Here is a 15,853-nt window from a genome sequence, read left to right on the forward strand (position 1 = left end):
TTCAGGGTTCTCATTTTTAAATTTTACTGTGTTGCAGAGTCTGCGCGAAATACTACAATTTTGCTGTATTTACGCGATTCAATTCTCAACTAAATCACTATTCATTTTAATTACAAAGGAATACATACATCAAAAATCTATAATTCTATACACAGGTGGCATGGTCGTACATATTGCTAAAAGTAAAAGCACATGTTCAGAAAAGCAGAGGGAATTCTGGTTGATACTGTTGAACTACAATATGTACTTAACAATTTGGAAAATATATCTTCCGTGATTATATATGTCAAATTTCGTGATCAAGCTACCAAATAACAAAAAAAAAATCAGAATAGTAAACTACTTTTAAGACTTCCTTGAAAATGTTCAAAATTTTAAGCAATTTATTAACATCAATTAAATGAATTCGGTACAATGTTATGTTTAGAGCCATGGCTCTAAGAAAAAGCATACATGTATTTAAATATATTTTTATATTAATACAATGTATTAAAATACAACTACCAAATACCCGTTACATGGAAGTGTGAAAATAAAATATATGTCTTTGTTCCAACATGCGTAAAGGCCCTTTCACAATTGGCACACGAGCAGATGCGGCAAAATATTCGTGCGACCGAATAATTTTGTTTAGGATCGTAAACTGTTGCCAAAATAATCGCATATGAAAAAAGTGTTCGTACGAAATTTGCACGATTTAAAGCGACTGTTGTACATTAAATCTTGCGATATCTTTTGTGTCTATATGCAACTGTTGCAGAATGAAAGCGATTGTTGTAAGATAATGCCATGGGATGGCACGACTGATCAGGTAATGGGACGATTGAACTTGCGACAATACGATTGGACGTGCGGTACTTGTACGCTCATGCATTTCATAGTACGAATGTTCGTGCGAGTCAGAGGGCCGGGTATATATACCACCCGTTTCCGACGCTCTTCAGTTGACAGAGTTAAGATGCTTATAATTATACAGGGTATTTATACCTGTTGCAAAGAATGGCGATTGAAGGTGATAAATCAAGCAATGATTGTAAAACGTTGCAAGATTACATGAGACATGTTGAGCAACAGTCTCATGGTCGCAAAACACACGAAAAGACAGCTGCGATTCATCTTACGATCTTTCAAAATCGTACATCACTCTTACGAGTACATAAAACGTTGTAAGATGTTCGTACTAATTTTCGTGCGTTGAATTGCGATAATTAGGATCGCATTTGGTCTCGTCTGAATAGTGTGCATGCTGACTATTTTGAAGAGACTTGATGCGACCACTAAAACACATGCAATGAATGCGAAACATCGTGCAACGTATGCGCGAGAGCTCGTGCGAAGCTAAAATTTTCCGATCGCAAAGTGTTGTAAAGTGTTCGTGCGCAAATTGTGAAAGGGCCTTAAAGTCTGACAACAGTCTAGGAGATATTTGATTATGCAAGATGAAACCATAGTAATTAGGTGCTCTACCTTAGAATTGAAAGACAGTAGAATTGTTTGATTAAAGTTTCAGTTAGAGAGAATTTATATGTTTGGAGTTTCTAATAATCACAGATTCTAATGTGTCGAAAATAATTTTAATGTGTTGCTCGCATAAAATTTGAAACGTAACTGTGTCGAAGAAAATTTTATTGTGTCTAGAACAACGCAGTAAAACAGCTCATGGAGAACCCTGTGCTTCATTTACAATTATTATGACGTTCATTACTTTTTTCGTAGGATCCAGAAAAGAATATCAAGAATTAGCACACGCAACAGTGACGTAACAGATTTTGAATTGAAATTTAAGGACTTGGAAAGTTCAGGCAAACCCTGAGCATTCTGCGCAGCAATTATTATTTTTCCATAACTGTTACTGTCTAATTTAAATTTCTGTACATACATGTATTCATTTCCTATAGTCAAGAAAAACTGGAAAACCTTAACATAGTCTGATCTGATCCTTCGTTGCCTTGTCTTTGATGAAGATACAAGGTTGATATTGCAGTAATAATGGAGTTTATGTATTGTTCAAAGAATATATATTTCAGTTTTTTATGAACATATCTTTTATATTTGACCTTTGTTATCAGCACAATGTGCGTTTTATCCCGATATTTTCTACGCTTCTTCAACAAGTAAAGAGAATGTTAATTAAATGAATTCTGTTTTCAGAAACGTTATTTGCTTTTATTTGCAATAGTTTAAAATCAGTCAAAAAATTTATCTCCTTGAAATGTTTTACCGGGAATTATGTGATAAAACAGCTATTTTTAATGACAGTTTAAAGAACTCAATATGCCACAAAACAAAATATACAAAGTTAAAATGATAAACTTTTAATGTTTCCATTAGCTTTTAATTAATAAACTTTTAATGTTTAATGTAAGCTTTTAGCTACTGATTTAGCACATTTTATGTATTAATATGTATAACGTACAGTTAATATATTATAAAATCAAAGTCTCCTCGAAGTATTTAAGTCGTAAATTGTGAATGGGTAAATCCAGTTTTTTTAATTTATTGATAATAGGATATACGTTGAATATTTCAGCTGGCAAAATTAATTGTGTGTATTTAGGTCTAATAGATTGTTTTAATATACATTTCAATAGCTATATCAGAGCTCTTTACTTCACATTTAATATGTAAGACTAAGGATTTTTGTTCAATTTTTTATCATCTCATCTTTTTAAACCATGTAAATTTTTTTGTTGCAATTTGATTTCGAATATAAAGCTCCACATCAACGTTTATTGTGTTGACTTTAAAAAGGTTATCATGTAATCATATGTTTTCCTGTCAAATTATTTTTTTTTCGGGGGGGGGGGATAAAATTCTATGAAACATTCATTGTGCAACATAGTAGACCCTAAAATCATTTCATGTCTGACAAAAGGTTCCGACACACACATATTGGGTAATTAAAGTCTCAAAAGAAAAAAAAACTCCAAGATTTTAATGAATATATCTCGTAACTAGACAAAAGGATTTTAGGCTAACAAATGTTTTTTCGTGCATCTATTTCAATTATTTACAGTCTCAAAATTAAAGAAACTCAGTTTGTCAGCAGCTTATAAAATCATTGCTCATAAAATAGTACTGATGATACAGTCATATTAATAACTCATACTCAGCAGATTTGAAATGATTTCATCAAATGATAAACATGGCTTTGGACTTTTACGAGAAGAACTGACTTTTACAGTTGGACATGGACTTGGACATTTTAACCTGTATCAACTACGGAGGTACAGAATTGATAATGGATAAGAAAACCTTCCTAGTGGTCATAGAAATGGTGTTAGGTGCACTTATTTATTTTCGTTGAATTATATGTTGAGGTATATATTTCTATCGAAAGAAAGCTTCCATTCACTGTCCAAGTGTAAGAGTAAAAGTCAGCACTCCTCTTATTAGTCCATTAGTAATATGCCGTATTCCGGGCAAAAACATTATAACTCCAGCTATTTGTTGCATTAAAACAATGATCTTATTATAATAATTATTTCTTTTCCATGTTTTTTGACGTATATTTAAACAATTTTTATGAATGTGTGTAGTGATAACATAAACATTTAATCATATATAAATAAAATTATCTAGTTCAGTTTTCTGTATTTATTTAAATATGTTTCAATTTAATTGGTAAATTAAAAGTCACTAATTTTGGCAGTCCGATATTCATTGTCTTTATTTCATAAAAAAAATACACAGTTGTCTTAGACTTTAATATCAAGCTCACCAGGGCATATTGTATCGACAAAATTTCATATATATTGCCAACACCTTTCATCAGTGGATCCAATTTACAGTAGACGTATCTAATTCGAAAAACGTATTCCTAGATACTACATCTACCCTGATTGATGGTGAAATCGAATTCAGTCTCCACACCAAACCCACAGACTCCCACCAATATCTTATGCCCACTAGCTGTCATCCCCCACACACTTTTAAGGGAGTGCCTAAGGGTCTAGCCACCAGAATTTGACGCATCTGTTCGTCCCCTGCTTTATATCAGGAGCAAAGTGGTCTTCTTAAGTCCCACTTATGCAAAAGAGGCTACAATGCCCGACCGTACAAACAGCTATTGATAAGATGGCGGAACATGACAGACAAAACCTATTACGCTACAAGGAAAAAGACAATAGCAGCAGGGTCCCTCTGGTAACCACATACCATACCGTCCTTAAGAACCTTAGCGGTATCCTTCAAAAGAACCTACCAATTCTCCATTCAAACAAACGAATGACAGAGGTCTTTAAGGAACCCCCATTGTCTGCATACAGACGCCTTAGGAATCTAAAGAACGTGGTAGTAAGAACCTGACTGGACAACCCATTACTTATGGGGCTTTAAAACTTGCTCTGACAGGAGATGTCTTCTTTGTAAGCACATCACTGGCACAGACAGTTTTAACAGCCCTGTTACAGACTGCAGCTACAAAATACTAGGGAATTTGTCCTGACAACTGCATTTATCTCATCAGTTGCAAAGTTTGCTCCAAATAGTATATTGGTGAAACAGGAGATCTCCGTAGAAGAGTCAATAACCACCGTTCGACCACTAGGACCAAAAAACTTAATGAACCCGTCGGGGAACATTTCAACCTTGAGGGTCACAAATGAGAGGACATGACAGTAGGGGTGATTGACCATAACCAAGATAGACAGATGCTCAGAGGAAAAGCAAAGAAAAGTTATGGATGCACAGATTGAAGTCATTCCGCCCAAATGGTATTAACAAATTGAATGACATGATCATACTAAACAAAATTATTCTCTTAATTTAGTGTAAACTCTACAGTTAATTTGCGCCACCAACTCTCGAACAACCACATAACTATGTATTGCTTACGCCTTTGTTATAGTCTGTTCCACCAAGTTACTGTAAGCACTTTTCGCATAAAATCTCAAAATATATAAATACCTTGGCTTTCAACCCAGTTCCGATCGATAGATCATTTTTTTTCCAACCTTCCGCCGTTTATCCGAACCCTCGAGGTCAACCAGTGTATACACACGGCGGCAAATTCAAAGTCTACGGAGATTTAACATGGTAAACTCGTCCATTAGCGTCTAGATTACGGGGCCGGGAACCAGTTTTCGAAGGGAGTAGTCGTCCTTTGCAAAGTAAATTTCCAAAAAATCGTTAAAAATTCAAGGAATTAATTTAAATTGCTTTTATCGATAATATAACTTTTACTTTGAATTGAAATAAATCTTAACAGCATTTAACAAATTTAATTATAAACTACGAGAAAATAGTCCGAATCTAACAAAGTACAACTTGTGGATAATGGCTGTGGGCATGATGATGCAAGCTTGCCAGGCGCAGTGTTTAAAACGTAAGTTGTTTATATATTCTATGGTACTTTTTGCAGCTGTTGTTGTTTTCCTAGCTTATATACACACAAGAAAGAAGTGTCTACAAATGCTAAGAATGTAAATATATTTCAAAACGCGTGATATTGCTGACATTAGGACAACAGTTCTATTGTTAGTGCTCATGGTTAACCGTTCGTGTTCAGTAACGGTCTGAATGTAATATGGTTAAACAATTAGATGAAATAATACCAAAAAGAATATAACAGCTAGTTAACTTAGTAACTAAAGTTTTAAAATTTTATTCCTATTTTCATTTTCAATTTATAACATTCCATGTACATACTACATGCATTTGGCAAATAAATAATAAGCTAGAGATCTAAAGTGCATTTTTATTTTTTCATTTATGTGTAGTATCAACACCCTGGGGACATCAAAACAGTTTTCAATAGATGACACATTTTGGAATTATTTTTCAAAACTTTTTATAATATTAAAATGTGCATGTAATTTTTCATCAAGTCTTTGGATTGAGTTCTATAATGGTCATTTATGTACATGCATTCATATTGATGAACTAATTAGCAGAACCAGGCATAAAGTAGATGAATATGCACGTACTGTTTCAGAAAATAATGATTTGTCTTGACCTTGCAGTTTAAATGAGAAAGTAATTATATATGTAGTATTCATGAAAGGAAAACAGAAAAACTAAATAGAATAACATGTCTGATTAGTTTGATCAGCACAAGAAGTTAAGATAGGCTGAATTATTTCATCTGAGTACAGACTTTAAAATAAAATTGATATACATGTAACATCAAAGGGAATCTTCCATTACCCGGTTATACTAGCTGTCATGCACATATTCAGAGTTCAAATTCTCAGTCTGGTCATCTCGAAAAAAAAAATTGATTGCCCTGTCCCAACCAACTGGCTAAAATGACTCAAAACTTTTTTTTTTTATCTCCAAGAAGCAATTAACTTTTTTATACCCCCCGCTTGAAAAGCGGGAGGGTATATAGTAATCGTTAATTCCGTCCGTCCGTCTGGTACGCTTTAGGGTACCTATCTCTTATCCGCAACTATACCACTGAGTGAAATTTAACGAAACTTTCACAGAATCTTTATTACATATTGCCATTGTGCACCTCCTATTTTACTTTTTGATCTGACACATATTTTGGGTTTCCCGGCCATGGCAACTCATGGACTTTGTCATCAGTTATAACCATATGGGAGGCGGGGGGTATCATTTAGTGGGCTCATTGCTCACAGTACCTCTAGTTTGTATTCTGGAGAACACATTATTAATTTATAATTACTGGTAATTTTTCTGAGAATAATTTTCTCATCTACCTATATACCAACCTAATCCTGAGTTGGGAGAAGGCAGGCCTCAACAGCATTGTTTTTTCTGTAAAGTCCTATACTGCTCAAATGTGAACTTAATTTGAAAATTTCTGTTTCCTTAATTCCAAGATTTTCATTTAAAGTACTTGTTTTTAAAAACCGTAGAGCATAATTAAAATATTTTTGTTTGATGTACCCTGACACACATTTTTCAAGGACTTAGGTGGGTAGGTACGTATCTTTTTTGGCTTAATAATATTGATCAAATTGATATCAAAGTGTCATTAAAAAATTCCAGACTCGACAGAAATTTATTAATATTTTCAATACACACTGGATATCTAAGACAGATGAAATATATATTGTTAAAAAATTATTAATCTAAAAGCATCCAACAGAAATCACATACCACAATTTTAAAAGGAAACAGTATCTATTTCTAATAAATAAAACAATTTTTTTTTAAATCAAAAATTCAAAGTGCTGAAAAAATGATTGGGTTGGGCTATTTTTGATGGGTCAGTCTGAGTACATCAAAGAAATTTGTTTATATTGTTGCCCTTATTTGCTAGTACTGTATTTGGTTGACTTGAACTTTGACCTACTTTACAAAGATACCCCAGAAACTTTAAATTAACTAAAGACTTTTTTAAATATTGAGTGATGTATGTTGATAATTAACATTAATTTTATACATGTTTATGAGCTCATAAAACTGTTCTTTTAACCTATATGATATTCAGTAAACCACAAAAACTGATATCTTAATATTATGAAAATACATTGGGATGGAATCTCACAAAGTGGATCGTGCAATGTGACAATTGCTATTAACACATGTAAAGTAATAACTATTTATGATGATTTCAACTTAATTATTCAGTTGAGGGTTGCATTCTGTATATGCTAGAAGCATAAAAATAGCTGACAACTCTTAGATTTTATAGATACATCTTTAAAGAAGCTAAAAGCGGGTGACATATGTGTTCCTTGGAACACTTTAGTTTGTAATGATATTGATGTCCTGTACTCTTTTATAACACTTTCTCTTCTTTCAGCAATGTTAAGCTTGATTTAGCCACTGCATTATAAGGAGAGAAGCAGACCAGAAACCCTGACTTAAGTAAAGATGATTTGCATAACAAAGGCAGTAAGTTTACCATATAATATTCAAGATCTTCAAAATATCCCGTCTCTTTTAAATACATGTATTGAGAATGATTTGTTGAAGCTCAGCACCTGTCAGATGTGAATACATGTTACATTTTTCCCTCATCATTCGTAATCCTCTTCCAAAGAACCACTGGCCAGAAAAGTTGAAACTTATGCAGAAGCATCCTGGGGTAGTGTAGATTCTAAATTATTTAAATTATGACCCTTGGGGTAGGGTGGGACTACAATAGGGAACCCAACTTTTACATTGAAATATACAAGAACAAGATGTGTTTGTGAAACACTATGCGCCCGGCGTCAACAAAGTTCTAAAAAGCTATTTTTAGTATATAGTTCACAGTCAAGGTCACAAGGTCATTGATCTTGATGTCATTTGAAAGAACTTTATTAGAGGTGTATGCATACCAAATATGAAGTCTCTATCTCTTACAGTTATCTAGTCTCTATCTCTTACAGTTTGTTACTCTTATGACAAAAGTTTTGGCGAAGGTTAAAGTTGACAACAGACAAACAGATAAACAGACAAACAGACAGGACAAAAACAATATGCGCCCCGAAAAAATTCGGGCGCATAAAAATCTATAAAAATCTTCTTCTTTGGCATTACCAGTACTAGGCAAGCAAAACTGAAACTTATGCAAAATCATTGTGGGGTAGTGTAGATTTTAAATTCAAATTATGACCCCAGGGGTTAGGTTGGGTCACAAAAGGTATAACAAGGGGGAAATCTGGTAAAAAACTGCATCGTCAAAGCTATTCATGTAATTATAAGTGATGTGGCTCATGAGCCTCTTGTTATATAAGTTGTGATATTTTACAGAAAATTTGAGAAAATATTAACTGCAAATCTGTGTCTAAGCACCTGTAATACTGCACTATCTCACCATTTGAAAGAATAAACAAACATATTGATAAAAAAAATGTAATTATAACTGAAGCATAGAATATTTGATTATACTTTTATTGCTTACAAAATTATGTTTTTATAGGATGAATAAATCACAAGAGTCCAAAGTTTTGATGACCATGCAGAGTCGAGATATTGAAACAAAGACATGCCTGCACTGTTCACTCAATTTTTCAGAATAACGTGTCAAATTGAAATCCATCTTATGTTGGACTAAACAATCAGGACATTTTTCTGGATCACAGGTTGTAAGTGTTTACATTGTATATGTCAATGAGAAAGATTTTGCTCTTCCTATGTATACTTCAGATTGAGACCTGAAAATGAGAATTGACCAAGTATATGTATTTTTGATAAGTAAACAATTCATATTAATATGATGAGCACAATCTGAATTTTTATTGTATCTTTATATTTCACTTTGCACAAATTTAAAAGTATTTTTTATGCACTGAAATCTTTATGATGATTTAAAATGTTTTATCATTAATTTTTTTTCAGGCACAAAGTATTGACAAAATCAAAGATTACCTGGTAGTCTGCAAATGGAGTGATCATTGGATGAGGCAGACAACACCATTTTCCTCGGAAATTTTAGAATAGCTCTAGGCAATCTCCATCTTCATAGATGACTGATGTCGACATTTTCTCACTTCTGTTTCATGTCTTTTCTACAGCATGGACTCCAGCATCAGTGGGCACTTGACAATTATTCTTCTTATTTTGTTCTACTATCCTTAAATATAGGACAAACAATTCATTTATCTTTTAAAATATTGTTAAATTTTACTTAATAAAACGATGAAAACAGTGCAAACAAACTGGTTTATCCTATAATATAAAGCTGTTTTATGGTCCAAGCATTTATAATTTTACAAGACTTATTAAAAATCTGTTAAGGTACTTGGATTCTCAGCCAAGAAGGATAACTCTTTAATTTATAATTTACCGCGGTAATTCAGAATCTCAAAATGAATCTTGAAAAATTAAATCTCTTCATGCAACAGTTTTTATTTTATCATGAAAATGTTTATAACTTCTCAATGTCCTTTAAGGTTGTTTGAAGTTCTCAGAAAGGTCTTGTAGAAAGTCGAAATGTTAACCTTATATAGTAAAACTCTGTTAAAGAAAAGTCAATGGGACCTATGAAAATACTTTGCAATAACCATAATTTGTTTTATCCGTATAAGGAATTCATTAATTTACATAGCTGGGGATCCAAGGTTACCTCGCTATATCTGTGAATTCGCAATATCTGTGTTCATATCTAGACAAATTTTTGATATAGAATCTCTTACTTAAATATGAATTTTACTCTTAATTCACACAAATAAACAGAAATAATGATTTGACATTTGAGGGCTAGACAGCACCATGACAATGGGCCGAGACAGAGATATCTCAGCCCCGAGGGAGAGACAGCTGTACTCAGGCCCCAAAAAATTATAGTCTTGTTTCCTGTTACCCAACCTTAATTTTTCGCACCTGACCCTACAGTTTTTTAGGTTTGGAAAAAATCTTGAATTTCTGTAATTTCATGTTCCATGTTCTAAAACTGAAAAAAAATAATGTATATTCAAGTGGTATTTTACAAAAGACGAATAGGGCCACATAAAAAAATATTTTTATCTCGTAATTATGAGATATTTTCTCGTAACAACGAGATAATTAACTCGTAATAACGAGATCTTTTCTTGTTATATCGAGATCTTTTCTCGTAATTACGAGATAAAAATATTTTTTTATGTGGCCCTATTCGTCTTTCGTAGTATTTTATGATACTACCGAGTATATGTTTTAAATATGGACTTTCATAACATACTACTTGAGTCATGCATCAAAAGACAAAATTTAATTTGTAATGAAAATATTGGTCTATGACATGTTTAATTTGGTTTTGTATTAGTTCATATCGAAAATAAAAAGAAATTAAAAAATAAAATAATTTTCCTGCCTACCTACCCAATTTTATTTCAGGCTGGAAGCAAGAAACAAGATAATTATTTTTTTGGCCTTACAAGACACTGTCTCACCTAGTCCAAAACATCTGTATCAGAGCTGATACACTACTAGGTATATGATATAGGCATATATGCATGTTTGCGTACTAGGGAACTGTCAATGAATAAACTTACTCTGAAAGTTTACAAATACAAAAGGAAAAAAAAATTGCTGGGACTCAAAAATCAAACTCTGCATTATTTCATACCTTCAATATATATGTATCTGCAGGTACTTATGGCTTAATATGTATAATGTACATGTTTGTGCTTTTCTATCTTGTAGTTGCACCAGGCAGCTATTCAGATTCCTGCAATGAAAATTTTTGTTCTGAAAACTCATAAAAATTAAAAGGCTTTCTGTTAAATTGTTTTATTGAAATAGAGAAAGGAAAAAAAATATAATATATTCTAAAAAAAATCATAATCCTTCACACTTGCGTTATGTATTTTAATTTTATGTGTATAGGAATATTTTAAATTTTGGTATAATTCTGTTATATTTAAGGTAAACAAAAATGTATATCCTGGGTCTGAATTTACCTAACACCGATACATTACAGGAAGGTTTGGAAGGGCAAGGTCAAAATTCATTGGTGACGTAGTTTAATTGATGCAGACAACAAACGTTGTTTTGCACCGAGATTAAAAATAAAATATCAACGAAGGATTTATGTGTTCAAAGAGTTGGAAGTATATCAAAGTCAAGAAATACTGTGGCATGTGCATGTGAGGACATCACTTGTTCACATACTGTGACATAGAAACGATAATATGGCTTATTTTGACCGTGTGTTATAGTTTTTTAACAAACGTAAAGGAGTTGGATTTATAAGGAAAACTAAGGTGAAACGTTAAGGTAAGGCACCAATTATAATTTTTAAAAATCTTAATCCTAGTGATATTACTTTGATTGATCTCTAATGTTACGTGTTGGCTATAAATTATAAAACTAATTTTACTTGAGCTAAATTTGCAGTAGCCTAGCCTCGATTATTCTATCGAAATGTTATGTATGAATTGAGTCATACCTATTTGCCTTTATGCAGTGACTAACCCTTTTATGAATCTTTGGTCCCTTGGGTCTCAGTCTGGGTATGAAAGTTTGTTGAACATGTTGAAGAAGTAATATTTCTTGTAGTATAAATATATACTTGGAAGTCTCGGGCGTTATAGGTTTTTCGGACGTCGATAACCATAGAGCACTCCCGAACGTGTTCGACGTCATTTCCTTACTGACGACGACGTACGGAAAATTACGAACAATGGATGATCCCCTTCCGAAGTGGTGGGTGGCCATTTTGACAATGTTAAATCTCCGTAGACTTTGAATTTGCCGCCGTGTGTATACACTGGTTGACCTCGAGGGTTCGGATAAACGGCGGAAGGTTGGAAAAAAAATCTATCGATCGGAACTGGGTTGAAAGCCAAGGTATTTATATATTTTGAGATTTTATGCGAAAAGTGCTTACAGTAACTTGGTGGGACAGACTATAATTATTTTTTCCCGATAATAAGTTCTTAAATATTTCAAAATTTATAATTGATCACAATTCATATGTTTAAATATCCCTACTTTTTGATTTTTCTTTCATTATTCCTTACTAAGTAAAGTTACGCCATTTTGAGAGAATGAAAAAATGTACGATTTACTGATTGTCGTAATAAATAAGCATAATTAAATTCGTTCAACTGTTAAAATTACAGTAAGGAGGCGGGGCCTTATTTGGAAATGATTACATTGACGTAACACATAATAAAAGGTCTTCAAAATACTACAAAATGAAATTATTTGCTATTTCAAACAGTTGGATAGCTGTATATTACATACAAACTTACTATTACATGCAGTTTTGTCGTTTGATAAATCCCACACAACAGTATATAAACAATGAATCGATCGCAATGCACTTATCATTGTGACGTCATTTCTCAAAAAATGACGCAGTTTTTACACAGTTTTTACACAGTCAGAGGCTGATCAAGTCACATTTTGTACAATGAGAAATGTCTTTTGTTCTCAAATAAAATATTATTTTGGGTAAAATAAAAAGCCATTTACTTGGATGCAATGTTTATTTTAGTATTTTATTCATAAACTGTACGTGCATTTATCAGACAAGCGATATTATTATACCTCATTTAAATAAACACTACTAAAATAAAATCTGATTGGCTGAGAAGGTCACATGACCGTCGTGTTTTCCCTGCAGCAAAACGTCGTGTTCCACCTCTTCGGATATCTCTTGTTTCACTTTCGTTTCCGGTTAAATGAACAAAACCGAAAAGTTCCGAATAAATCCGATGATAACAAACATGGCAAGGTTTCACCAGCCTGTCAGTGAGGATTACGCATTATTAATGAACGAAAAGGACGCTATCAACACAAAAAAGCTAAAAAAGTGGCAGTAAAATGTCTCCGTGACGTTTTGGCAGAATGCCCTGATTTGACAACGGATTTTGAGGATTTTCTCGTAGAAGACTGAAACAAAGCGTTGAAATCCTTTTATGTCGGTGCAAGAAAAACGTCAAGAGAGCTTTTCAAGAAAAGTGCATTACAGAACAATCGGTATGGGTTAAAACGTTTTTTGAAAGAGAAAAGAAACATCGACATTGTGAAAGACTCAGAATTCAATGAAAGTAACGGAATATTTAAAGCAGTTTCTACAGATTTGAAAAGAAAAGGGCTTTGGGGAATTGATCACCACCCTCCCGGCAATATCTGAGAAAGATCTCCAGAAAATGTACAGCGTCGACACCCCAGTATTTGATACCAATACTTCAGATGGATTACAGAGAAAATTTTGGTTTAAAATAACTCTGTACCTATGCAGAAGAGGCAGAGAAAATTTGAGGTCCATGACTAAAGACACATTCAAGATAGCCAGAGATGACGTTGGTAGACAGTATGTGTATCAGTCCATTGACGAGTTGGATAAGAATCACAGAGCAGATGCAGCAGGGAGTGTAACAGATGGGCGAATATACGAGTTACCAGGTAAAATAATTAGCTGTTTAAACAATTATGTATAATTAGAGGTCTCTGGTTTTTTACAGAATACACATGTATTATTGCATTTTTATTCTCAATATTTCCAGGAAACAAGAACTGCCCTGTGTTTTCATTTCAAAAGTATTTATCCAAGTTAAATCCCAATAAGAGTGATCTATGGCAGAGACCCCGAGATTCATTCGACCCTGATGCGGATGTATGGTATGTAAACGCATCTGTAGGGAAAAATTCCTTGGCCAGTTTTATGTCTGATATCTCAAATGTGGGAAAACTTTCCAAAATTTATAGGAACCATTCTGTCCGTGCGACAAGTATCACAGTATTAGATGTGGCTGGTATCAGTGGGCGACATATAATGAAAGTTTCCGGCCATAAGTCTGAGACCTCACTCAAATCATACTCCCACTTTATAAGTGACGGAAAGAAGAGGGAAATATCAGAAACCCTTAGTGCAGCCCTCGGACACCAACATACAACACAGGAAAACGTAATCCCAGAAACAGTCACGGAAAATCTTAGTGATCTAGCCAGTGTTTTTGCAGAGGACTTTGAACTTGATCCTCTCGATAATCTTCAGTCGAATGTCGAGAAATTGATCAAAGGAAGCCTGTGTCCCAAAATCAGCTGGATGTGTCTAGTAGTGGACCTGGATGGTTTAGACCAAATTTCTCGGGAAATTGCCGAGTCCAAATAAACATAAATTATCACAAGTAATGAACTTTTTGATGAGACTGATTTAACATGTTGAATTTCATTGCTTTATCTATTGTTACAAGACTGAATATAGTTTTTTTCCAGTCTAAAAACATTTATAATACTTGTTTTGTGTTTAAAATGTTATAATTACATATTTTTTACGTTATATTAAACAAAGAAGTTAGATATTATATTTAAATTATGATATTTCTGGAATTAATTTGCTAAATTTTGTCTGTTATTACATTTGTTAATTTTTTATTATCTGTGATACAAAGCAGTTAATTTTTTTTGTTGTTGTGAAATTGTGATATTTTTCAGTTAGCCAAATTTTTGTCTGTTATTAAAATTGTTAAGTTTTTCTTGTCTGTGATACAAAGCAGAATGGATTTTTTTCAGAGAGAGTAGGAAATGGTACATGTTTTATGCTGTTTCTCAGTTCTTACTTGAACAGTTGTTAAAATTGAGTGTGTTAAATAAATTTATTAAATATGTCATATTTGATCATCATTTTTATTCATATTAATTTGATGCAATGCTTGATTCGGTATAATAAACAATTTATTGCATGAATGTTCGGGAAATATGAAGATTTCTTCACCCATGAAAAATCATATTCCCCTCGGGCGTTGCCCTCGGGGAATATGATTTTTCATGGGTGAAGAAATCTTCATATTTCCCTCACTATCATGCAATAAATGTTTACTGTCGTGTTTGTATGCAGATTCATTGAAAAAGTAATGGAAGGGCCCTTATAAATCGATTTATTGCAAGGGCATAGCCTCAATGTATCTTGTCAAAATTTTACAAATTAACGCAAGAAGCATTAAGATATTTGAAAAGTGCTGTGAACCTCTTGAAATCTTTCAAATAAATTAATTATAGCTATATTTACATGTATTGTAGTTGAACAGCAAAATATTCAACATGCCATCCACTAAATTAAATTTTACCAATTAAAAAGGGGAATACAGATTCGCAGAACTTTTTACAAACTACATATAGTGTTGAAAAGGATTATAAAATAAACTAAAATTTTTAGCTTGGTTATGCCCTTGCAATATAAAAATTTATAGATGGCCTCCAAACTGCAAGTATAATTGCCAAAGTCATGTGACGTCGACATTACATGACAAGTCTAAATAAAAAAATCTAAATGTTCCCAACATGTAGATTCAAACCACATTACATTTTTTATATCATTGAATTCCTAGAAAGATTCGCCCATCCTAGCAAAGTATGTATTTTTTATTTCAAAAAATCGTCGATATTTCCATTTGTAACCTTAACTGTGCTGCGTTATGTAAATCGCACTTCACCCTAGTATACCCGACAGACCGGACGCATTTCAAAGCGGTCCGGATTTCTTTCTTCCGCAGTACGGTAAAGGCAACCCATGGAAAAA

General features: G+C 33.1%; 2 protein-coding genes and 1 long non-coding RNA gene across 4 annotated transcripts in view; all 3 read left to right on the forward strand.

The window, feature by feature from the left end:
* LOC134275697 (uncharacterized) overlaps positions 1-2,768 on the forward strand; it is a 57,779-nt gene extending 55,011 nt beyond the window's left edge. Inside the window, exon 9 of the mRNA XM_062757958.1 lies at positions 1,717-2,768. Within this exon, the coding sequence (XP_062613942.1) occupies positions 1,717-1,743 (27 nt within the window). The 3' untranslated portion in view covers positions 1,744-2,768. The remainder of the gene's footprint in view (positions 1-1,716) is intronic.
* A 2,499-nt stretch (positions 2,769-5,267) lies between these two features.
* Positions 5,268-9,342, forward strand: LOC134275686 (uncharacterized). 2 transcript variants are annotated; one of them, XR_009993878.1, is made up of 4 exons: positions 5,269-5,326; positions 7,718-7,809; positions 8,822-8,987; positions 9,241-9,342. It is a non-coding gene; the product is annotated as an uncharacterized LOC134275686 (long non-coding RNA). The 2 variants fall into 2 exon arrangements; XR_009993879.1 differs by lacking the exon at positions 7,718-7,809 and having other exon boundaries at positions 5,268-5,326.
* Positions 9,343-12,873: 3,531 nt separating this feature from the next.
* LOC134275687 (uncharacterized) lies at positions 12,874-14,335 on the forward strand. The gene is made up of 3 exons (XM_062757949.1): positions 12,874-13,737; positions 13,839-13,991; positions 14,095-14,335. The coding sequence occupies exons 1-3, from the start codon at positions 13,482-13,484 to the stop codon at positions 14,106-14,108; spliced, it is 423 nt and encodes a 140-aa protein (XP_062613933.1). The 5' UTR covers positions 12,874-13,481; the 3' UTR covers positions 14,109-14,335.
* Positions 14,336-15,853: the final 1,518 nt, after the last annotated feature.

The sequence above is a fragment of the Saccostrea cucullata genome, unplaced genomic scaffold, assembly GCF_032062105.1.
Source record: "Saccostrea cucullata isolate Sc308-1 unplaced genomic scaffold, CSIRO_AGI_Scuc_v1 ctg1005, whole genome shotgun sequence".
NCBI lineage: Eukaryota > Metazoa > Mollusca > Bivalvia > Ostreida > Ostreidae > Saccostrea > Saccostrea cuccullata.

Coding starts and splice junctions, on each gene's coding strand:
- LOC134275687 (XM_062757949.1), top strand. CDS start 13,482: ATGTACAGCGTCGACACCCCAGTATTTGATACCAATACTTCAGATGGA. Junction 13,738..13,838: donor GCGAATATACGAGTTACCAG/GTAAAATAATTA, acceptor CAATATTTCCAG/GAAACAAGAACTGCCCTGTG.